General features: G+C 37.1%; 2 protein-coding genes across 2 annotated transcripts in view; both read right to left on the bottom strand.

The window, feature by feature from the left end:
• Positions 1–24646, bottom strand: part of LOC138308929 (uncharacterized) — a 65310-nt gene that overhangs the window by 457 nt on the left and 40207 nt on the right. The gene's annotated exons all lie outside the window — the stretch shown is intronic.
• LOC138308928 (dentin sialophosphoprotein-like) lies at positions 406–24552 on the bottom strand. The gene is made up of 12 exons (XM_069249985.1): positions 24437–24552; positions 20760–22588; positions 19492–19677; positions 14113–14292; positions 13468–13569; positions 13081–13191; positions 12472–12653; positions 10517–10665; positions 9098–9143; positions 8500–8686; positions 7821–7956; positions 406–6995 (listed from the first exon to the last, which is right to left on the bottom strand). The coding sequence occupies exons 2-12, from the start codon at positions 22561–22563 to the stop codon at positions 6944–6946; spliced, it is 3135 nt and encodes a 1044-aa protein (XP_069106086.1). The 5' UTR covers positions 22564–22588; positions 24437–24552; the 3' UTR covers positions 406–6943.

Below are 24646 nucleotides of genomic sequence, written 5' to 3'. Positions count from 1 at the left end.
AAGATCTTGACATGTTATTTCATATAAAAATACGATATATGGAAAGGATGGTGACCTCATGGCAATGCAATATTGATGCATTTAATATTGACTCTGTCCCGCTATGACTTTATGCAGTTCATAACATCGTATTTTTCTAATTTTACATTCAATGGACGATAGTCATATGTTTTATAGTCGAAAATATGAGAAATGATCACAAACACACACCCCCCTTAAATAATCAGTAGACAATCACTGATTGCATTATTTAAGTGTAACGTAGCATATATAGTGAAATCAAAAGTATCTCTCCAACGACGAATTAAGACAAGATTCCAAAATTTGTATATATGAATAGCTTGGTCAATCTCAACACGTAGAGATATGGGTGCCTCCTTAACAATTAAAACAACGACTACCTCGTGTACAGTACATATTTTATTGTTGGTTATCTCCACATTAGAATACAAGTTAGGTATATATGTATGTAGATATCACATGTGCAGCAGAAATGAAAGGACGAAACAAGTATTACCAGTATTGCAAAGTATATAAACATATGCTCACTTTCATACAAAAAGTATTATTTCATGGTCTAATGACTCACTTAATTAACCATTAAATGTTGATTTTGATTGATCGATGTCTAAGTGAGAAATGAAGCTAGGTTACATTCTGACCGTAACCATGCCATTTTTATATCAAAGATGAAATATACATGACATGTGAAATCGGTAACGAAATCGGTATAATTTCTGGTTAACACTATTATTAGTATTGCAGAAAAAAATCCGTTTCAGAAACTGGTTAATGTTCGACCTCATTTGTCTAGAAACAGGGCAAACTGCAATATTATCCACATGAAGTATTTTGATATACATTTGTAAATGGAAATAAGTAAGTGTTACATAATTTTACAGATAAGAGTTGAAATGTACTTTGTGATAAACGATGAAGACAATAAAGACAAAAATAAACCAACTTACCTAAACAATCGTCCGAAACAATGAAATAAATGTATATTGCGCCTTCATTAGGCTAGATATTAAAATCTAAGGTTAAATAACCCGTGTCTTTTAGATGTCGCAAACAATGTAATTTAAACAGGAATGTAGGAGTATGGACAAGCATTATTTTGTTTATCACTGATTTGTACAGACTCCAATCCATTAGTCAAATCACAGGAGAGCTTGACACAGATAGGGGAATATTGTCCTGCAAGCAGATACCGCCAAATCCCGGTGAGCAAACATTAAAAAATCACAACCTAAATAAGCATGATCAAAGCGATTAAATAGTATGAATAATTTCCATATGTATCATTATAACGATTATATCGATACGTCCGTCATGTCATTTAGTTATCTCCCCTGTGGAAATGTATCAATTGTGACGTCATTCTGTTTGAAAATATGCCATGACGCTTTCAAACATATAACGGCACAATCAATACCTGCCCGCAAGGGCAGTTCACTCTTTATTACCAAGACGGAATATGTATACTGCAGCAAATAATTACATGGTATTCAACATAACATTATTGTGTATTTATATATATATATATGTAAACATGTATAAATGACATAATCAAAGACATCACATTTTACAAACATTTTACATACTATTATGATTAATAGGTCATAAGGAAAACAAATATCACGACCTTTTCTCAGAAACGTATACCCAAAAATAACCGTATAAAAAACTAATAGCATGTAAAAACTTGATATCATTTTACACACTTTAAATTACTTCATTATGGGAGGATGAAAACTGCTGATTTACACTGGATAGGAGAGGACAAGATATAAATCAGAAATAGTTTTGAGATATGTCGATCGTTTATTAAGATATACCGCATTCAACCCAAAAACCGACCATGTCTCTATGAATGTCCCTCACACTGTTAAGACCTAAAATCCACTTAACTTGAATTTCATTCATTATTAAAAACAAACTGAAATTATGAACACCATGTAGTTTCTTTTCAATCTCTTTTTGAATTGATAAGTGACTGTGAGTGTGGTAATTTCGTAAAAAGGTCAAAAACGTTCGTCCCATTTAATGACCCCTCTCTCATATGTTCATTTTTTCACGATTTTTAAGTTGAATATCTCACAAATGCTGATAGTGTAATGAAACAGATAAATGTTAGAATCCACAACTGGATGTGAACACCCAAATCATCTTAGAAAGGTGTTGATAACATACCAGAGTTATCTCCCTTTACTACACACAAAACGTCAAACAATATTAGAAAGGTGTCGATAACATACCAGAGTTATCTCCATTTACTAAACATTAAACGTCAAACCATATAAGAAAGGTGTCGATAACATACCAGAGTTATCTCCCTCTTCTATATAGCAGTAGTTTTGATAACATTAAGTGTTCTATGTTATCATAGCATTGTTTTCATTTGAGACAAGTGACAAAATATCAAACTCTGAACTTAATAATTTTAAAGTATAAACTGCACAGGTGAGAAACCAGAAAATCATGCACAGTTAAAAAGACATACCAGATACCAGTGAAATATCAATGCATTCATTAGCAATGAACCGATAAATTATTGCAGACTTTAACGAAAACATTTCCACAACACTCACAAAATTTCACGTCCAGTTAGTAATATTACCAAGGACATCTGCACAACAATACACATGAACGTTTTACCTACATTTAGTACTAAGTATCCATGAACATACCTTAACATTGAATCCCACAGATTTATTAACCTTGTAAACAAGACACAATAGGTGAAGTAACTCCTACACTAGGAACCAATAATGCCAATCAAATATAATACCTATCGCTAATCCAGTGTAACGAACTATTTCCTTCATGCCTGGATACAATCAGTTCATCATGTATACAATACGAAACTGGTCTCAGAGAGACATTGACATTGAGATGATCCAGTATGAACGAAATGAACATATTTTACAGCATATCTAAATACCGAACTCTACTAGAGTCAGATCTTTATGTTCATGATTATGGGCACGTCATTTAATGGAATATGGAATGTCAAATTTGTTGAGTTGAGTTTGGGCGAAGGTTTAATCAAACATAAAACTTCCCATTCACAATGAAAATAGAAAACGTTAAAAAAAGATAATCTTGAATAATATGTCAAAAATATCTAATTTGTAAATATTTTGATATGAAACATATGTCAGATATGAAACTGTATTTGTAGATATTAAAAATAAACAAAAGCGAACACAGCGTAAAATATATAACATAATAAGATACATAACACTGTATTAGTAAAATGGCAGTTTTAAAAGTACACATGAACTGCTTTAACCTCAAAATCAGATACCAATTTGTTGCATATTGTATGCAAACCCTCATTACTTTGTGCTGTATACAAATGTACCCTGTGCTAACACACCGTATTTGCCCCAAAAGCCACCCAACCATCCAGACCTCAGGTTCAGCCAGCTTGAATACAAATACATGTACCTTATCAAACGCAGACTGGAAATATGATTTTCAGTTTGTTTCTTTATTTCGTTTCTTTTTCAAATTGATTTCCTACTGATGTTTTGATTTGTAAAAGGTCTAAATATTGCTTCAATTTCGTAAGCGCCCTGATTGCTTATTAGATCAAATACGGTACTGAGACATTTTGGATATTAGTTCTTTATCATAATCCGAGATATATGGTTACATATAAACAGTTGTGAATTGGGGATAAACCAAGGTATGGTGAATAATACTTACTTTTTGTTTAAAACATAATTTTTTCATCATGGCAAATACTTACTTTTTGTTTTAAACACACATTTGTTTCATTATGGCAAATACTTACTTTTTGTTTTAAACATACATTATTTTCATTATGGCAAACACTTAGTTTTTGTTTTAAACAAACATGTTTTTCATCGTGGCAAATACTTACCTTTTGTTTTAAACATACATTTGTTTCATTATGGCAAATTCTTTTTGTTTTAAACATACATGTTTTTCATCATGGCAAACACTTACTTTTTGTTTTAAACATACATGTTTTTCATCGTGGCAAATACTTATCTTTAGTTTTAAACATACATTTGTTTCATTATGGCAAATACTTTTTGTTTTAAACATACATGTTTTTCATCATGGCAAATACTTACTTTTTGTTTTAAACATACATTTTTTATTGTGGCAAATACTTACTTTTTGTTTTAAACATACATTTGTTTCATTATGGCAAATACTTACTTTTTGTTTTAAACATACATTTTTTTATTATGGCAAATACTTACTTTTTGTTTTAAACATATTTTTTTTCATTATGGCAAACATTTTCTTTTTACGTATGGCACATATCACCATCGGCTATCCACGCTTGATTGCACAATACACTATGCTCAGCTACATGGTAGAGTTATGTAATCAACCGTGGGTCTCCAGCGATGGTCATATTTACAAAAGTGATGTTATTGAGAATTGACAATACTGACATTTAATTAGCTTAGCCTTGTTACACATGATAGATCACCATTGATCGTCTTGATCTAGAACACTACACAGCTCTGGCAAGATTAAGTTCAACTGTCAACAGTAAACTTGTAGTATGTAGTAACTAGCACTGCATATAACCATTATGAGTTATGTCCCTTGGATGGGATGACCTCCCCTTAAACATAACTAAGTTACTGTACATTACTCCCTTAAAAACATTCTACTACGAGGTCCATAACCCTCATGATAGCCAGAATAACCGGGGGTTTCCAACAAAAAATAGCTGCTTGAAATTTAAACTAAAATACCAATGTTAATTCAAATTTACAAAATAATGACATTTCTTGATTACCACTAATTAGCGATAGCAAAAACAAGAAAATGACATACCATTATAACAAAAGTCATGGATTAATATGTTTGTACTTTGTACAAAAATAACAATAAAACAACAAATAAAAATATAACAATAATGGATAAAATCACTGGAATAATCACCGAAACCTTCAACCACATAAAAATTGTAATGTACAACGAAATCAACATAATGATTTATAACAATAACATCATTCTCATTTGAAATTTTGGCATATAAAGATATGTCGGTCAATATTCGATAGTTGAAAATTATGGTGGAATGTTTATATAATCAAGGATCATTTCGAAGATGTTTTCACAAACAATAAAAACTATATAAATCCCGGAATAAATGATTATATTTAATTAGAGATTGTATAGTAGAATGATGTTTCAAAACAGAGGGTATTACAGAACAGATGATAATGTTCACGAGAATTTTTATTTTCGTAAATATTTGATAAATCATGTGTTGTAACTTTGATGACATATCCCAGAATTTTTCTTTCTAAAAAAATTGTAGAAAATAGAAATCTTGATTTTCCGAGTGAAAATAAATTCTCCACGATATATAATCTTTTTTTAATGAGATTCATTTCAATATCCAACGCTCTTTGTTGTCAAATTTCATCAGTTGATCACACAATTGCATATGATTGTTTCATGGCAGCAATAAAGTGACATTACACTGGGTGGCATTTATGGTACTATAAAACGCGCATCGTTTCACATGTCACACATCTTATTTTATCGAATGAATTATATTTTGTTATGGAATGTAAATAAATGTAAAAGGGTTTCATCCTTTGCAGCACTTATACAGTAAAATTACAACAGAATAAACCAACTTATAACAAAACATCTTAAAAACAAATATCAATAAATCTGAATATAAAAATAAACAATATTTGTTTATAAATACAGAAGCTTAAAATCATCGCATTAAAATAGACTTGATTGTTTTTTAAAGTGAATTTTTGTTAAATTAATGTTCCTCCTTTGGTGAGAAATTAATCAAAGCATTGTCCACATTCCTATATACTGTACCAAGACTATAAAAGGTATACCTTGATCTGGGAACTTTATTGCCTGAACTGTATAGATTTCTCATCCTTGGGATATTGTGAAAGGCATAGACCTTGAACATTAATTATTACGTGAACTGTATCGGTTTTCTCATCCCTGGAGTTCAGTTCAATTGTAATTATTGAGCATTAACAATACAACCTATCAAAACAACACCTTGATTTGTCAGACTTCCATGTTAAAACACATGGCCCAAATCTCTCTCTGGATGCTGACCTCCAGAGGGAAATAAGCCAATACATACATTAAGTAGTGTACAGCTCAACCCATCAATTTATATTTAGTTATTCATTTTGTATATATAAAATAGATTTAAAATATTAAAAATGATACCTTTGACATTTTGGTATATCATTACAGCCCTTTAGACTACTGCAAACGTACAAATTTTAGCGGTAGTTTTATTTTAGCGGTTTTCGAGCTGACTTTGAAGCGCTGATTCATCCAGTATTAAATCACCGAATTACACTAATGAATTATAATTTACATTTTTCCTATTTGCGCTCTTTATCGACCACACTAAAATATTAACATTTTATACACCTTGATCCAATATTTGGATTTGTTTTCTTCGCTGCTTATAGCTACAACAGGAACCATTGAACACATTATCCTATGCTCCTGTGAGCCCCAATGTAAATCAGCATGGTTAATTTACATTTGACTCTGTTGTTATTCATGTGTAATACAAATTTGAATAGGGCATCGATTTGGACGATCCACATGATGGTCCAGTGTTGGAGTTTAACGCTAGTTTGCTACATACAAATCTAAATGGATTATAAATTTCAATTTCTTTTGATCCATAATTTGACTGTTCATTAACGCAGATCTAAAACGATCACCAACCTTATTCCACTTCGATCTAAATGGATTATAATTCAATCAACTTCGATCAATATGAATGGATTATAATTAAAATTTAATCCACTTTGATCCATTGCTTTATTCATTGTTCGATTCAGCGCTTGAGTGTTTGTTCACCTGTTAGTCCGCTAATCCAGATTTGAAAGGATTATAAACTTTAATCCACATGGATCCACCTGAATGGATTTAATTCTTAATCCACTTTGATCCACCTGTCCACAGACTTTCGCAGAGACTCTACCCATCTGTAAAGCAATGTATCCTTCATATTAAAACGACATGCATTTAATTAAAGTGAACAGTCGGGCAAGGATGGCTAAAGTCGGTAAAAATGGTGTGAATGTATCCAGTATAATTTCTTATGAAATAGAAAAATAAAATATTTCGTGAAAATCTGTCTGCATACAAAGAAATTAGTTTAAAGTATAGGAATCCTAAAACGTCCTCCCGGCTCACTATGTCCGTGGTTACATTCCCAAGAAGCTTCGCTTTCAATGCTTTCAACTTTTTTTATTTCAATGGTCAGAACTGGGAAACGTAAGCAGAACTTGACCATCGTATTAATATGTAAGAACTTTTGGAAGGCCTATCAACGCATTTAAACTAGTTTTCTTTGTCCGACTATTCACTTTAATGTGTTGGGTTATTCCCTAACTTTATAAACATCAAATAAATTTGATGTTACAAATTCCAAATGAAAATTAAAAAATGCATTATTTGAATGTCAAAGTTATTCTTATTTGTATTCACTTCACAAGAGTGAATACGACTACAAAGAACACAAAATTGTTGAAAGTTCAAGCCTTGAGGATTTGCTCCACTATTAAACTACATCTGACCTTATCTGACTTACATCATATAACTCAACACCATATAAGTAAAGCCATATTGGCAGAGACACTGTCCCTATTGTATAAGCCTGATCTCAATGCACATGTTCCCTTCTTCACAACTATTCAGTTTTGTGATCTAGTCAGTCTAAGTCAGTGTACAGTATCTGATGCATAGCTAATTAAACTGTCATCTGTTTACTAGTGAAACAATAAGATTCCATTGGTGAATATTTTTACCTCATTTTATCAGTTTCATTCTCAGCAACAAAGTAGAAGGTCCTCATCTGATCTTCTGGAGGCTGGAGAATAAAGCTAAACGGCTTCACTGGTATACCAGTTACATCTACACGGTAACCATGGAGATGGGCCATACCTGTACCAAAAATAGAACTCATAATAACACACCGTAACCATGGAGATGGGCCATACCTGTATCAAAAATAGAACTCATAATAACACATGGTAACCATGGAGATGGGCTGTACCTGTATCAAAAATAGAACTCATAATAACACATGGTAACCATGGAGATGGGCTGTACCTGTACCCATGGAGATGGGCTACCTGTATCAAAAATAGAACTCATAATAAAACACATGGTAACCATGGAGATGGGCTGTACCTGTATCAAAAATAGAACTCATAATAACACATGGTAACCATGGAGATGGGCTGTACTGGATAACCATAATAACACACGGTAACCATACTGATGCCATACATATACCAAAAAAAGAACACTTACCATATAATTAGCCATGCACAAGATATTTTAATTTTATCAAATTATAATACATTGATGTCTTGCCACTCCTGATCATACATCAAATATTCAGGCAAGCCTGATTAACTCAAATAAACATGAGATATTCTGGATTAAAGCTAACGAGGTTTCGTTGTATTTAGGTTGACTAACCTTGAGCGTTTTGTGAATTCATTGACTTGTAGTAATATAGACAAGCGTCTTTGAGGACACAGTATCTCTTGTTCCAATTCTTCATGGCTTTGTTACTCTTCCTTAGGTACCCTGTACATTCTGCCCGGCGGATCTCAAGGGCAGGTAACCCTACATTGTGACTCGTGATATCCATCCAAGATTCTTTCTGTGAAATGGGAAAAGTAAGTTTTGGAAAGTTTTTACATAAAACAAACATACCTGGTATTTGTTTTAAACTAGTCAGCAAAAAGAAACCAAACTAAGCTTGAGACCTTCAATGACTTGATATGTGCATAAATTACATTATTTGGTTTTTGGCTGATGGAGCGGGTCAATATGACTTGGAGTATAGAGAAGTGGTAGAAACACAGCAACAGAGCATAATTCATCACATCAGGAAGTAGTTTAAGTGCTGAGGACTATAATTGTAGATACATTGTACCGAGGTTTCATTACTGAACCTAGCTAGTGCACATAAACATGTTTTTTCTTCACAAAAACAATTCTGTTCATAACAGAAGTCAAACTAAACACTTTATAATAAACTTCATAAATTTACAACAGTACAAATACTTACTCGTTTCTTTGATACCATGGCTGCTTCATTCATTGCACAAACCCATCTGTCGAAAATATGATACATTTAATAGATACAGATACTGGAGGAGTATGACACAGCTTGTGTTTGCATAATGAATTTGCAAGACCAGATATTAAGATATACATTTATACCATAGAAAAGAGGACAAATAGGCAATTACAATTAAATGTACCTTTGTCAAGATATATACATATATATATATATTGTGACAAATAATATTATGTTGCTAACATACAATGGTTCAAGATACATACTGGTCTAGTTGAAGAAGATTTTCAGTTCAATTTATAAAGGCTCCGTGATCTGAATGAAACATACCGGGCCATGTCCTCACGATTGTCTATGTAGAAGTAGTAGGTCTTAGCCCCGTATTTCTCTGACTTGAAGCAGTGAGACTTACCTAGCCATGTCCTCGCGAGTGTCTACATAAAAGTTGTAGGTCTTAGCCCCGTATTTCTCTGCCTTGAAGCAGTGAGACTTACCTAGCCATGTCCACACGAGTGTCTACATAGAAGTAGTAGGTCTTAGCCCCGTATTTCTCTGCTCAGTGCTTGAAGCAGTAGTAGAGCACTTACCTAGCCATGTCCTCGCGAGTGTCTACATAGAAGTAGTAGGTCTTAGCCCCGTATTTCTCTGCCTTGAAGCAGTGAGACTTACCTAGCCATGTCCACGCGAGTGTCTACATAGAAGTAGTAGGTCTTGGCCCCGTATTTCTCTGCCTTGAAGCAGTGAGACTTACCTAGCCATGTCCACGCGATTGTCTACATAGAAGTAGTAAGTCTTAGCCCCATATTTCTCTGCCTTGAAGCAGTGAGACTTACCTAGCCATGTCCACGCGAGTGTCTACATAGAAGTAGTAGGTCTTAGCCCCGTATTTCTCTGCCTTGAAGCAGTGAGACTTACCTAGCCATGTCCACGCGAGTGTCTACATAGAAGTAGTAGGTCTTAGCCCCGTATTTCTCTGCCTTGAAGCAGTGAGACTTACCTAGCCATGTCCTCGCGAGTGTCTACATAGAAGTAGTAGGTCTTAGCCCCGTATTTCTCTGCCTTGAAGCAGTGAGACTTACCTAGCCATGTCCACGCGAGTGTCTACATAGAAGTAGTAGGTCTTAGCCCCGTATTTCTCTGCCTTGAAGCAGTGAGACTTACCTAGCCATGTCCACGCGAGTGTCTACATAGAAGTAGTAGGTCTTAGCCCCGTATTTCTCTGCCTTGAAGCAGTGAGACTTACCTAGCCATGTCCTCGCAAGTGTAAACAGAGAAGTAGTAGGTTCTAGCCCCGTATTCCTCTGCCTTGAAGGAGTGAGACTTACTTAGCCATGTCCTCCCAATTGTCTACATAGAAGTAGTAAGTCTTAGCCCCATATTTCTCTGCCTTGAAGCAGTGAGACTTACCTAGCCATGTCCTCGCGAGTGTCTACGTAGAAGTAGTAGGTCTTAGCCCCGTATTTCTCTGCCTTGAAGCAGTGAGACTTGCTGGTGTCAGTATATTTAGATACAGTGTAGTTCAGAAGTGGTAAGGCCCCTAGTGGATCTGTACAATCCTACAAAATAAAATTGCAACATTATTTTCAAAGTTTTAAATTGAATTTAAGTTTGTTAAGATAATATTTTTCACGATTTAGGATAGTTTGCTTTGGTTTGCTTATTTTCCTTTTAACAGTCAATAATCACAATATCAGAGAAAGGATCAACAGCTATAAATGGTAAAGTTACTTATCTGGAAAAAAGACATGATATCAACAACTGGGAAACAAATTTTACAATCTAACAAGGACATAGTCATTCAGATCTCCCGCCAATGGAGATATCAAAGCTGAATTAAGTTTGATTGTGGAGACTTATGTGTATGAAAAAAAACATGAAAAAGGAAGTTGAGCTAAAGAAAGATGGAGTATAATTCAAGTAGAGCGGGGCTGCAATTGTTGAATCAGGTATACAGCCTTGACATTTATATTAGACTATATACACAAAGATGGGTGGAGTTTTGCAAAGTAACATTTACCATTTACATGATATCTTCAGCAATGTTTCCATGGTAACGGAAAAAAGTGCAAAAAATAAAAACCTAAAAATAGCAAAAGGTACTACTAAGACCATAAAAAGAATGTGTCTATGAAGTTTCGTGGAAATATCTCTGCTGGTTTTAGAGTTATGCTCCGTAAATGAACCTGCTAAAAAATATGATATTTTCAGCAATGTTTCTATGGTTACAGAAAAAAGCACAAAAAGTGAAAACCTAAAAATAGCAAAAGGCACTACTAGACCATAAGAACAATGTGTCTAGGAAGTTTCATGGAAATATCTCTGCTGGTTTTAGAGTTGTGCTCCGGAAACGATTCTTACACAAAAATCTGCCATTTTCAGCAATGTTTCCATGGTTACAGAAAAAAGTACAAAAAGTGAAAACCTTAAAATAGCAAAAGGCACTACTAGACCATAAGACCAATGTGTCTATGAAGTTTCGTGGAAATATCTCTTCTGGTTTTAGACCTGGTACAAAAATATGATATTTTCAGCAATATTTCCATGGTTACGGAAAAAATGCAAAAAATTAAAACCTAAAAATAGCAAAAGGCACTACTAGACCATAAGACCAATGTGTGTATGAAGTTTCGTGGAAATATCTCTACTGGTTTTAGAGTTATGCTCCGGAAACCATTCATACAGACGGACAGACGGACTGACGGACGGACGGACGGACGGACAGACGGACGGACAGACGGACGGACAGACGGACGGACGGAACCCATTTGTATATCCCCCGCCAACTTCGTTGGGCAGGGGATAATTAATATATGACTTGTAATTTTGCTCCACTACGTTACTCTACTATACAAGATCAAACACTACCATGCTGAACGCTACACTCCAACGCACGATCTAACAACTTCCCGTTTGGGGTCACCTCAGCATGACCTTTTTGGATAGCCAATCAGCATGTCACCTATGAAATCTTCTGTGTGGTTGATTCACTCGGAAATATGAACAGCTAACAGTATGTCATGAGATGTTCCGATTCTAGGCCAAGGGTCATGCTGAGGTGACCCCAAACGGGAAGTTGTTAGATGTTGCGTTGGAGTGTAGCGTTCAGGATGGTAGTGGAGCAGACTTACAAGTCAAATTTTATTTAGACTGGAAATTTTAGTATATACACTTGTTATGGCTTATTTATAAATTCTATTTGCCTGGACGGAAGTTTGCAAGGATAATAACCAAAAGAAAACCTAACATGATCAGTATATGACTTAATCTCTCTCATTTTAATGGAAACTCAAGCCCTGACCAATGTATTATTATAAATAGTGAGAAGCAACAACTCTCCTGTAAAGTTGGAAACTCTCACTTACCTGGTCATTCTTATAATAGTAAAGGCAGTTGTCTTTCCTGAGTACAAAGTACCGCTTTTTCCAGTTTCTTACAAACGATGAATTGCTGAGTTTGTACATGTAACCTGACACCTTTGGAGATTGGAGATCCCGTACCAAACTTACGTCACTCGAAGCAACTTCCAGTGTTACTTGGAGGGAGCCTTCAAAAAGATAGAAACAATTTCTTTAATATTACAGAAATAAAATGAAAAATAATTCACACACCAAAACAGAATCATTAGCAATTCAGACTTTCATATCTATTAGTACAAAAACAAAGAATCTAGACCAAGGCCTAGTTATTTCTAAATATGTATCCTAAGAACTAGGTACACAAATAGATCTGAAAAAGAAGTTCTTCAATGCAGTAGTAATCTAAATAATACAAGCACTTAATTAATATGCATAAAAAACTTATTGTTGAGAATGGCATGACTATACAATACTTTGATCTCTCACATGTAAGAAGCCTACTAGACGATGCATTATCATATGTGTGTTATATATAGTGTCTAGGTTTCTGATGATGCCATACCTTTAACAATTGTATCAATTAATCAGACGAATTGACATGATTGCTACACTTACTGTCCTGGATAAGGGAGACAATCTCAGCATGACTCGTCTGTAGTACATTCACTTGGTTAACACTCAGGATGATTTGACCTTTCTTGACCCCGGCCTTCTCGGCTGGACTTTCTGTAACAGCAGAGATAACAAGGTGTTGTAACAGATACTGTACAAGTCAACATTAACATTTGATACTATGCAGTTCAAACCTAAAACGTTGGAATATTTCAATATGATAATATAATCATAAATCTCAGCCATATTTCTGTACAATATAGAAAAAAAAGTAATTATCTGAGCCAATAAGCATCCTGGGTGCATAAAAATATAGAAAATTGAGCATAAAAGCAAAAAAAAAACCAACATTATAAATAGGAAAGTAAAATATGAAATATATAATCATACCTGGATCGACTGAAGTAATAACAGCAGGATGACTGTCGAGGATGTGGAGTCCGAGGTCAGAGGTCGGCTCCGTTCTCTGGATAACAATTACTCGCTCATGATCTGTAAAAAAGATCCCAAACAATATCAGGACAAAGGTCAAAATTTCATGGGTGAGTATTTATATTGAGTCAATATTTACTGTGAACACTGGCACTATGTAATACAGCTCAGAGTCTAACATACATGTAGCACAGAGCTACAGTGTAATTATATTGTGTCGGAGGTCAGTTCATTATACATGTTACATCACATTATACACTGTAAGTTACTGTATAACCTGTCAAAGCTAGTCATTGTCTGTAAGCCAAATCCCTGTCTATTCCAGTGTAGTTGTATGGCATTTCCGTTTTTATTTAAACAATAAAAACTTGTGTAATCTATGCAATTTTTAGCACAAAATAAAAATTAGATTATAAATTACACTGATATAGATATTTGTCAAGCTATTTTCAGACGATTTCTGGATGACCAATGACATATTGGTTTATTTTGGTTGCTTCCCTTGACACACATAAATACTAAAAGACACAAGATGTTTCAACAATTTATTGTACCAAGCTGGAACTTTTCTATACTGATTAAATGTTTTACTTCGGATCTTACCATAGAATTTGGCCGATAATCTGTGGTATTCCTGTTGACTGTCACTCCGCTGAACAAAGCATTTACGTCGGAATTGGTACTCCCGTTTGAACTCACTCTCGGACCGAGTTGTAGTTGTGGAGTCAGAACGTTTGTGGTACCGACCTTCCTTGTACGGCACACTCTCCACAAAGACTTCATCTGGGGAACAATCAATCAGTTACAAGTTATACATGTGGAATTTCTATATTCATCATAGTTCTCATTCTATGTAATAATAATTTTACACAGTCATGAATATTTCATGAACAATGAGCAGCGTTTTAATGACTAGTATGACATGTCACACATTAATGGTCATGAAACATTCATTGGTTGTTCAGTGAGCAACAACAGCCAGTTATGTCCCCTTACCACCAACAGGTATTTTATATTTTGAAAGAGATCAAGGCATGTCCCCTTACCACCAACAGGTATTTTATATTTTGAAAGAGATCAAGGCATGAAATGGCAAGGAAAGAAATAATCGAGTAGAGAGAAAGATCTGATTTATCTGAATCAAATACACATATATACAAAGGGATCGGGCACAGGTTGTCACATATATACAAAGGGATCGGGCACAGGTTGTCACACATATACAAAGGGATCGGGCACAGGTTGTCACATATATACAAAGGGATCGGGCACAGGTTGTCAAACATATACAAAGGGATCGGGCACAGGTTGTCACACATATACAAAGGGATAGGGCACAGGTTGTCACTTTTATTTTAAGCCCTCTCCCAAAAGAAAGAAAAGAGAGAAAGATTTGATCTATCTGAATCAAATACACATATATACAAAGGGATCGAGCACAGGTTGTCACACTTATACAAAGGGATCGGGCACAGGTTGTCACACATATACAAAGGGATCGGGCACAGGTTGTCACACATATATACAAAGGGATCGGGCACAGGTTGTTACAAATATACAAAGGGATCGGGCACAGGTTGTCACACATATACAAAGGGATCGGGCACACGTTGTCACACATATACAAAGATATCGGGCACAGGTTGTCACATATATATAAAGGGATCGGGCACAGGTTGTCACACTTATACAAAGGGATCGGGCACAGGTTGTCACATATATACAAAGGGATCGGGCACAGGTTGTCACACTTATTTTAAGCCCTCTCCCAAAGGTTGATCACATCAATACACATTACAAAGGGATCGGGCACAGGTTGTCACACTTATTTTAAGGCACTCTGTCACATAAAGAAAAAGAGAAGATCGGGCATCAGAATGTCACATATATACAAAGGGATCGGGCACAGGTTGTCACACTTATACAAAGGGATCGGGCACAGGTTGTCACACATATACAAAGGGATCGGGCACAGGTTGTCACATATATACAAAGGGATCGGGCACAGGTTGTCACACTTATACAAAGGGATCGGGCACAGGTTGTCACACATATACAAAGGGATCGGGCACAGGTTGTCACATATATATACAAAGGGATCGGGCACAGGTTGTCACACTTATACAAAGGGATTGGGCACAGGTTGTCACATATATACAAAGGGATCGGGCACAGGTTGTCACACATATACAAAGGGATCGGGCACAGGTTGTCACACATATACAAAGGGATCGGGCACAGGTTGTCATACATATATACAAAGGGATCGGGCACAGGTTGTCACACATATACAAAGGGATCGGGCACAGGTTGTCACACTTATACAAAGGGATTGGGCACAGGTTGTCACACTTATACAAAGGGATCAGGCACAGGTTGTCACATATATACAAAGGGATCGGGCACAGGTTGTCACACTTATACAAAGGGATTGGGCACAGGTTGTCACATATATACAAAGGGATCGGGCACAGGTTGTCACACTTATATACAAAGGGCAATCGGGCACAGGTTGTCACATATAAACAAAGGGATCGGGCACAGGTTGTCACATATATACAAAGGGATCGGGCACAGGTTGTCACACATATACAAAGGGATCGGGCACAGGTTGTCACATACATGTATAAACAAAGGGATCGGGCACAGGTTGTCACATATATACAAAGGGATCGGGCACAGGTTGTCACACTTATACAAAGGGATCGGGCACAGGTTGTCACACATATACAAAGGGATCGGGCACAGGTTGTCACACTATATACAAAGGGATCGGGCACAGGTTGTCACACTTATACAAAGGGATCGGGCACAGGTTGTCACACTTATACAAAGGGATTGGGCACAGGTTGTCACATATATACAAAGGGATCGGGCACAGGTTGTCACACTATATACAAAGGGATCGGGCACAGGTTGTCACACATATACAAAGGGATCGGGCACAGGTTGTCACATATATATACAAAGGGATCGGGCACAGGTTGTCACACTTATACAAAGGGATCGGGCACAGGTTGTCACATATATACAAAGGGATCGGGCACAGGTTGTCACACATATACAAAGGGATCGGGCACAGGTTGTCACACATATATACAAAGGGATCGGGCACAGGTTGTCACATATATACAAAGGGATCGGGCACAGGTTGTCACACATATATACAAAGGGATCGGGCACAGGTTGTCACACATATATACAAAGGGATCGGGCACAGGTTGTCACATATATACAAAGGGATCGGGCACAGGTTGTCACACTATATACAAAGGGATCGGGCACAGGTTGTCACACATATACAAAGGGATCGGGCACAGGTTGTCACATATATACAAAGGGATCGGGCACAGGTTGTCACACATATACAAAGGGATCGGGCACAGGTTGTCACATATATACAAAGGGATCGGGCACAGGTTGTCACACATATACAAAGGGATCGGGCACAGGTTGTCACATATATACAAAGGGATCGGGCACAGGTTGTCACACATATACAAAGGGATCGGGCACAGGTTGTCACACATATATACAAAGGGATCGGGCACAGGTTGTCACATATATACAAAGGGATCGGGCACAGGTTGTCACATATATACAAAGGGATCGGGCACAGGTTGTCACATATATACAAAGGGATCGGGCACAGGTTGTCACACATATACAAAGGGATCGGGCACAGGTTGTCACACATATACAAAGGGATCGGGCACAGGTTGTCACACATATATAACAAAGGGATCGGGCACAGGTTGTCACATATATACAAAGGGATCAGGGTCACACATATAAACAAGGTTGTCACAGGTTGTCACATATATACAAAGGGATCGGGCACAGGTTGTCACACTATATACAAAGGGATCGGGCACAGGTTGTCACATATATACAAAGGGATCGGGCACAGGTTGTCACACATATACAAAGGGATCGGGCACAGGTTGTCACATATAAACAAAGGATCGGGCACAGGTTGTCACACAATACAAAGGGATCGGGCACAGGTTGTCACATATATACAAAGGGATCGGGCACAGATTGTCACATATAAACAAAGGGATCGGGCACAGGTTGTCACATATATACAAAGGGATCGGGCACAGGTTGTCACATATATACAAAGGGATCGGGCACAGGTTGTCACACATATACAAAGGGATCGGGCACAGGTTGTCACACATATATACAAAGGGATCGGGCACAGGTTGTCACATATATACAAAGGGATCGGGCACAGGTTGTCACACATATATACAAAGGGATCGGGCACAGGTTGTCACATACTATACAAAGGGATCGGGCACAGGTTGTCACATATATACAAAGGGATCGGGCACAGGTTGTCACATATAAACAAAGGGATCGGGCACAGGTTGTCACATATATATACAAAGGGATCGGGCACAGGTTGTCACACATATACAAAGGGATCGGGCACAGGTTGTCACACATATACAAAGGGATCGGGCACAGGTTGTCACATAATACAAAGGGATACATCGGGCACAGGTTGTCACACATATACAAAGGGATCGGGCACAGGTTGTCACACATATACAAAGGGATCGGGCACAGGTTGTCACACATATACAAAGGGATCGGGCACAGGTTGTCACATATATACAAAGGGATCGGGCACAGGTTGTCACACATATACAAAGGGATCGGGCACAGGTTGTCACATATAAACAAAGGGATCGGGCACAGGTTGTCACACTATATACAAAGGGATCGGGCACAGGTTGTCACATATAAACAAAGGGATCGGGCACAGGTTGTCACATATATACAAAGGGATCGGGCACAGGTTGTCACATATATACAAAGGGATCGGGCACAGTTGTCACACAGCATATACAAAGGGATCGGGCACAGGTTGTCACACATATACAAAGGGATCGGGCACAGGTTGTCACACTAATACAAAGGGATCGGGCACAGGTTGTCACACATATACAAAGGGATCGGGCACAGGTTGTCACATATAAGCAAAGGGATCGGGCACAGGTTGTCACACATATACAAAGGGATCGGGCACAGGTTGTCACATATAAACAAAGGGATCGGGCACAGGTTGTCACATATATACAAAGGGATCGGGCACAGGTTGTCACATTTATATACAAAGGGATCGGGCACAGGTTGTTGGATCGGGCACAGTGTCATATATACAAAGGGATCGGGCACAGGTTGTCACACATATATACAAAGGGATCGGGCACAGGTTGTCACACATATTACAAAGGGATCGGGCACAGGTTGTCACACAACAAAGGGATCGGGCACAGTTGTCACAATAAACAATGGGATCGGGCACAGGTTGTCACACATATACAAAGGGATCGGGCACAGGTTGTCACATATAAACAAAGGGATCGGGCACAGGTTGTCACATATATACAAAGGGATCGGGCACAGGTTGTCACATATATACAAAGGGATCGGGCACAGGTTGTCACATATAAACAAAGGGATCGGGCACAGGTTGTCACATATATACAAAGGGATCGGGCACAGGTTGTCACACATATACAAAGGGATCGGGCACAGGTTGTCACACATATACAAAGGTATCGGGCACAGGTTGTCACACATATTTTAAGCCCAAAAGAAAGAAAAGAGAAGATAGAGGAGGTAGAAAATTAACAAATTCTGTCAATATATGTCTACTAGGACAGATTAGTACATCATGTGACAGAATACTGGATTCTGATTGGCTACACATTTGGCTACTAGTTGCGCAAAATTGAACGTGAATGTATTGTGACGTCACCATTACATGATGTCATTATGACGTTGTGCTTCCACCAAGACGTCAAGATGGCCGACAGGCTGTTGTGTGCGGAGATGGACGCAAATGTTGCTTTTCTACAAATCCCACGACAATAATGAGGCAATAGTGACGTCTCAACCAGGCCATAATAGATAATTACACTTGACTAAATCTGTTACTTTACATGTCATTATATATACTGGTACCTTTGCTATCCTGATGAGCTGGTTTGGTCTGTTTTTCCTCCTCCACCTGTACCTCAGTCTCGTTTGGATGTTCGGTAATCGGTTCCTCTACAGTCTGGGACATGAGTGGGGTAGGAGATTCGGTACGCGAGTCTTGGTCTGCCAGCTGTATCCAACATGAGTTGCGATAACTCTCATTGTAGATTCCTATAATATAACATACATTAACAGGTCAAAGAATATCAACGGTATGATCTGGCTAACACAGGATCCTTACAAAATATATAGATAATGTTTTACCTATACATAATAATTATGTCTATACCACAATGCTAGACAGCTTCCTCTACTCGCTGCATTAAAACTTTATTATATTACATTTATAATTTACCAGAGGCGGACTGGTTTGAAAATTTGACTATTAACTTTGTTTACACGGTTACGATTACTTCCTTGTCCAATATTTTTATCCTACACACATGCATTGTAAGGATCCTGTATTACTTGAACATACTGTTGATATAACATCTATGACCTAAAGAGGTAAAGAAGCAATAACACTAAATACATGTATTAACTCAGTTATATAGCCAACAAACTACTGAAGTCATGACAAAAGATTCTATATTAGAATGTTTACAGGCATATCCATAGATTGAAGGATGCTGTTTTGTAAAACTAGAAATGCCTGAAAGACATAAATGTCCTTCATTCTCTCTGTGTATCAAAATGTAGTACGAAGGTATAGAATGGGACAGTACACACCGGTATGGGGCAGGACAGACATGTGCAACATTGTAAATGCACCCCACCTCCCCTTTATTACATTGTGGGGCATCAAATGCGCTTAAAAAGATATTCTTATATAATGACCAAAATCTTTTATAAAACATTTCCATGTTTTGACAACAAACAAACAGATGTAACAAATAAGCAAGAAATTATTACCTTATTTGGCTAGTTATATATTACTGTATACTTATCATGCCACAAGTCCTAACATGCAGTTCTTTTGAAAAGTAACTCACTTAGATACATTTACAGTGAAACCTCACCTTATCACCACCTCAACATTATGACCGCCCCGCTATTGTTTTTGGTCCCAATTTTTTTCTCTATATGCATGCATGCCTTTGTAATGGTTGTTTCAATAATATTTTTATGACCACTCAGCTATTCCATATTTAACCAGGTTCCATAATCCCAACTTCCACTTCATGAAATTAACACAATAAAATTTTAAGAACAGAAAAGAATTTTTATAATAGATTAATTAAGCCAAGTCTTACCTGTATCATCATCAGATGAGTCTGCACTGTCCTCATCATTAGTGGCTGTCCGTGATCGACTCTTCTTCCGTCGGAGTGTCAGAGTCTGCTCCGGTTCTAACTCCACTGGTTTTACTTTACTAGTCTCTGTTACAGAACTCGAGTCGTCTATCGCCTCACTCCGACTCAGACTGGGTCGCATCTTCACAGGACTTGACGGAACACTGTCCTGTGTTTCATCAGAGTTAATCTTGTCTGTTTCATTTTGAGGACTAATGCCCTTGCCCTTACCATCAATATTAAGGTCAGAGGTTACTATATCAAGGTCAGAGGTCAAGGAGACCTTATCTTTCAACACTGATTGGTCAGAGCTCACCTTTTCAATATTAAAATCAGAGTTTTGGCTTGGAAGTTCTATTGTTGAATTTGGGAGATGGTCTTCGGAATCAAGACCATTGTCAGTTGTAATAACAGGGTTCTGAGTTGTTTGACCAGTGTTAGGTATATGGTTCTCCATACCTTGTACCTCAATAGAATTTTCCTGTACGGGAGAGCAGGGTGATTTAAGTCCTTGACTGGAACGCCTTGGTTTAGGGGCTACAGCTGGAGGACTTTTGGGACTTTTTGGACTTTTGGGACCTCCCTTCCCTAGAGGGCTGACAGGTTCAGGTTGATGACTTCCGTTTGAACACACAGATTCCTTCTGAGCAGCTGAACTTGGACGTTTAGGCTTTGGAAGTATAGTAGGAGGTGCTTCACCACGGGAGTTTTTACGAGTAACTCTGTGAGCCTCCTTGTTAGGTGATGTCAGCTCCGGTAATACTTCTGGTTCAAAAGTATCGTTAGAGTTTGGCTCAAGCTCTTCTTCACCTAGGTCATTTAAATCATCATACTCCTTCAAATACTGAAACGCCTCACTGATAACCTGTTGTGTTCTCCTAGATGGCCTTGTAGGGCTTGTTAAAGATGGAGGTCGCAGCACGACTTCATCATCATCATGGTTACAGAGGTCAACTCCGTCATCAGGTTGACAGTTTTTTTCTGTGATTTGCTGATTTGATTGGCTGTCTGTTGTAGGACTTGTAACTAAGTCTACCCTCCTATCGTTTTGATTTAATTTAGGATTACAGATATTAATCACACTTTTGGAGACCCCATTCTGTATCAGTGCATAAGGAGGTAAAATTGGATTAGCCGACGGAAGAATGCTCTGTGAATTATTTATTGAGATACTCCTATTTTGATTTGTAACTTGTTCTTCCGAAGGACCCCTGTGTTGAGGATTGATTCCCTCCCCTGAAATGGAAGAAGTTGTCTCCACTTCCTGAGTGATTATCTCCCTTGAGTTTAAATCTGCGGCCCCTACTGGCAGTCTGCTATTAGACTGAGAATTTGAAGCGGGGAGATAACTCTGGTGATTTGACGGCTGTAACTGATTACACTTTTCGGAATTGATCACAGAATTCTCTTTGCTTCTGCTTTCAATTTGTTCATTTTCAGGTTGATTTCCACATGTTACTACCGTGAATGTATTGGAATGTTCTTTATTTGATGTAGGTTTACTGGAGAAATCTACATTATCTTTAAAACTTTTGGTCACCGCAGTTTTTGTATCCGACTGATCTCCTTGTACAAATGTGAGGATGGTGTACGTGTTCTTGTCGTTGTGATGATTTCCTGTAAGAAGACCTGTATCACTGACCGACTTTTTCAACCCTTGATCTGCATCTTTCCCACTCTTGTCTCCATATTCTGGGTTATTTAGAAAATCAAACGCTTCACTGATGCAGAGTGTAGGTCTCCCTCGCCTTAGATTTCCCTCCATGAGGGTTCACTTTTTCATTGAACACCTGAAAATTAAAAAAAAAAAATTAAAAAAAAAATGAAAGGACATTCCCTTGTTTGGACATCACAAAAATATTGAAATTCTACACACAACATGAATGCTAGAGAGTTTAGTATGCTTGTTATATAACGTTAGGTAAAGAGTGGTAAAGATTGATCATGTGTGGTTGTTTTGGTTCTTGTTTTTGTTTTGTTCACCGGTAATTTTTTTGTAGTAATCATAGTAAAACATGACTTAATAACAGCCTCTGTATATATATATATATATAAAGACTGTCTGCTAAAACAATTTGATGACTGTTCCAGTTCAATTCCCCATTCCTCTTTTGTCAAAGACACAACATCTAAAAAGTTCACATATCGTGCTAAACATACTTGACAAAAATAATCCCAATGCTTGAAATAAGGATTGGCAATATTAAGTTTAATTTGTAACAGGAGAGGTGACAATTATATAGCACGAGGTTCAAAATCATGACCATATGGTCTACTGATTGAGCTACATGTACCTGCTCACCAATGATCTACCCAGTCCAATTCCCCTACATAATTCTATGAACAATCAGTACTTATTGCCTAACTGCGATGACGTAGTTTTGAACCACGGATACGAGATTTCTGACAGATGGTTGTCTAACTGCAATATTGTAGCTCAAAAGACTTTTTGACAGAAAATGGTGTCGTCTTTAGAGCTACAATTGGTGCCTATTACTGCTAATGGAGCAAAGTAATGATTATGCAAACCATTATAAAACGTGTGTTTGCATTTTATAAGAATAATAAAACTGAACCACATAAACTATCAAAGTTTCAGCGAGGCATTATTTTTTTACATACTTACATATGAAAGTCTTTCTGAAGGGAATTTATATGGCAAATCCACAAATTGTGAATTTGACGTCTTGTGAGCGGTACGGTAGATATTAAGAGTGGTAGTTATGTTTGTTTTGGACAAAAATAATATGTAAATGCATGTACACGCATAAAATAATTGGAAACCTACAAAAAAGTATAGAAAACTGTGCCCGAGTGATTTTCGGAGGCAGTGCTCCACTATAACACATAGGGACCAATTCGTACCCGGCCGAAAGGTATAGTAGGCCGGGTACGTATATTTGTTCTAATGGTTGCCGTGAATGAAGCATAGGCAGGGTATGATTCTATTACATGTACTATGCCTAACACTCATGTACATGACATATATATTTAAAAAACCTGTAACAGATTGTAACACAGGGATCTGAGACAAAGTTACAGACTACATTTACTATCTACATTTTTTAGGTCTACACCTAAAGCGGCTAATATTGGATCACAGGGCCATGTATAGTTTCTATATGAAAAATAGCCAGAAATACATATAAAATAACACTATTTTATATGTATTTCTGGCTATTTTTTCATATAGAAACTATACATGGCCCTGTGATTGGATGGTTAATTTGTGAACCATTGTACTACTAGCACACGTACAGGAGATGGACGTTCTGTCATATACATGTAAATATATATCATAGTATATAAAAATATAATGTACCTGTACACGTATATATACATTAGGTATAAACTCTACATATTGTATATAAACAGTAACTACATGTACCACATATGTATTTTATTAATGAAATTATTTTCTTTATAAAAAATGCCTGTTACAAAAAATATACTGTTATACAAACAAAGCAGCTTTCCCTCCTGGCTGTCACCCTATATGAACCGTACATGTGTCTACTGATAGTAGTCAACAACACGTCATAAACAGTGGACAAAATGTAAACAAATTCTGATACACAGCAGACGACAGAAACAATATAAATACGTCCTTGTTATTGTGTCCCATATTCTGTCCTTACCTAGCAGAGGAAGATTGTTCACCATTCCTTCACAGAAACCGGAACATCGTTTGTGTATTGCGATTTTGGCGAATCATGATCGATTATTTTTTTGTGCTACTTCCTGGTTGAAAACGAGGTCAGTAGACGATCAGGGAGGTATCATTTTATCAAATTTAAGGAAATAAATAGATTATTAATTATTGCGTAAAATAAAGACAATTAATAAGT

The sequence above is a fragment of the Argopecten irradians genome, chromosome 15, assembly GCF_041381155.1.
Source record: "Argopecten irradians isolate NY chromosome 15, Ai_NY, whole genome shotgun sequence".
Taxonomy (NCBI): Eukaryota; Metazoa; Mollusca; class Bivalvia; order Pectinida; family Pectinidae; genus Argopecten; species Argopecten irradians.
Note: the sequence above shows the minus strand (reverse complement) of the source record. Positions and strands in the feature narration are given on the sequence as shown.

Bases quoted from the DNA above. Each gene is read 5' to 3' on its own strand.
- LOC138308928 (XM_069249985.1), bottom strand. From the start codon at position 22,563: ATGGAGGGAAATCTAAGGCGAGGGAGACCTACACTCTGCATCAGTGAA. The intron at 12,654-13,080 runs GTAAGTGTAGCA...ATCTTTTTGAAG, and splicing joins TGTCTCCCTTATCCAGGACA to GCTCCCTCCAAGTAACACTG. The intron at 7,957-8,499 runs GTTAGTCAACCT...TTTTTGGTACAG, and splicing joins GAATTCACAAAACGCTCAAG to GTATGGCCCATCTCCATGGT.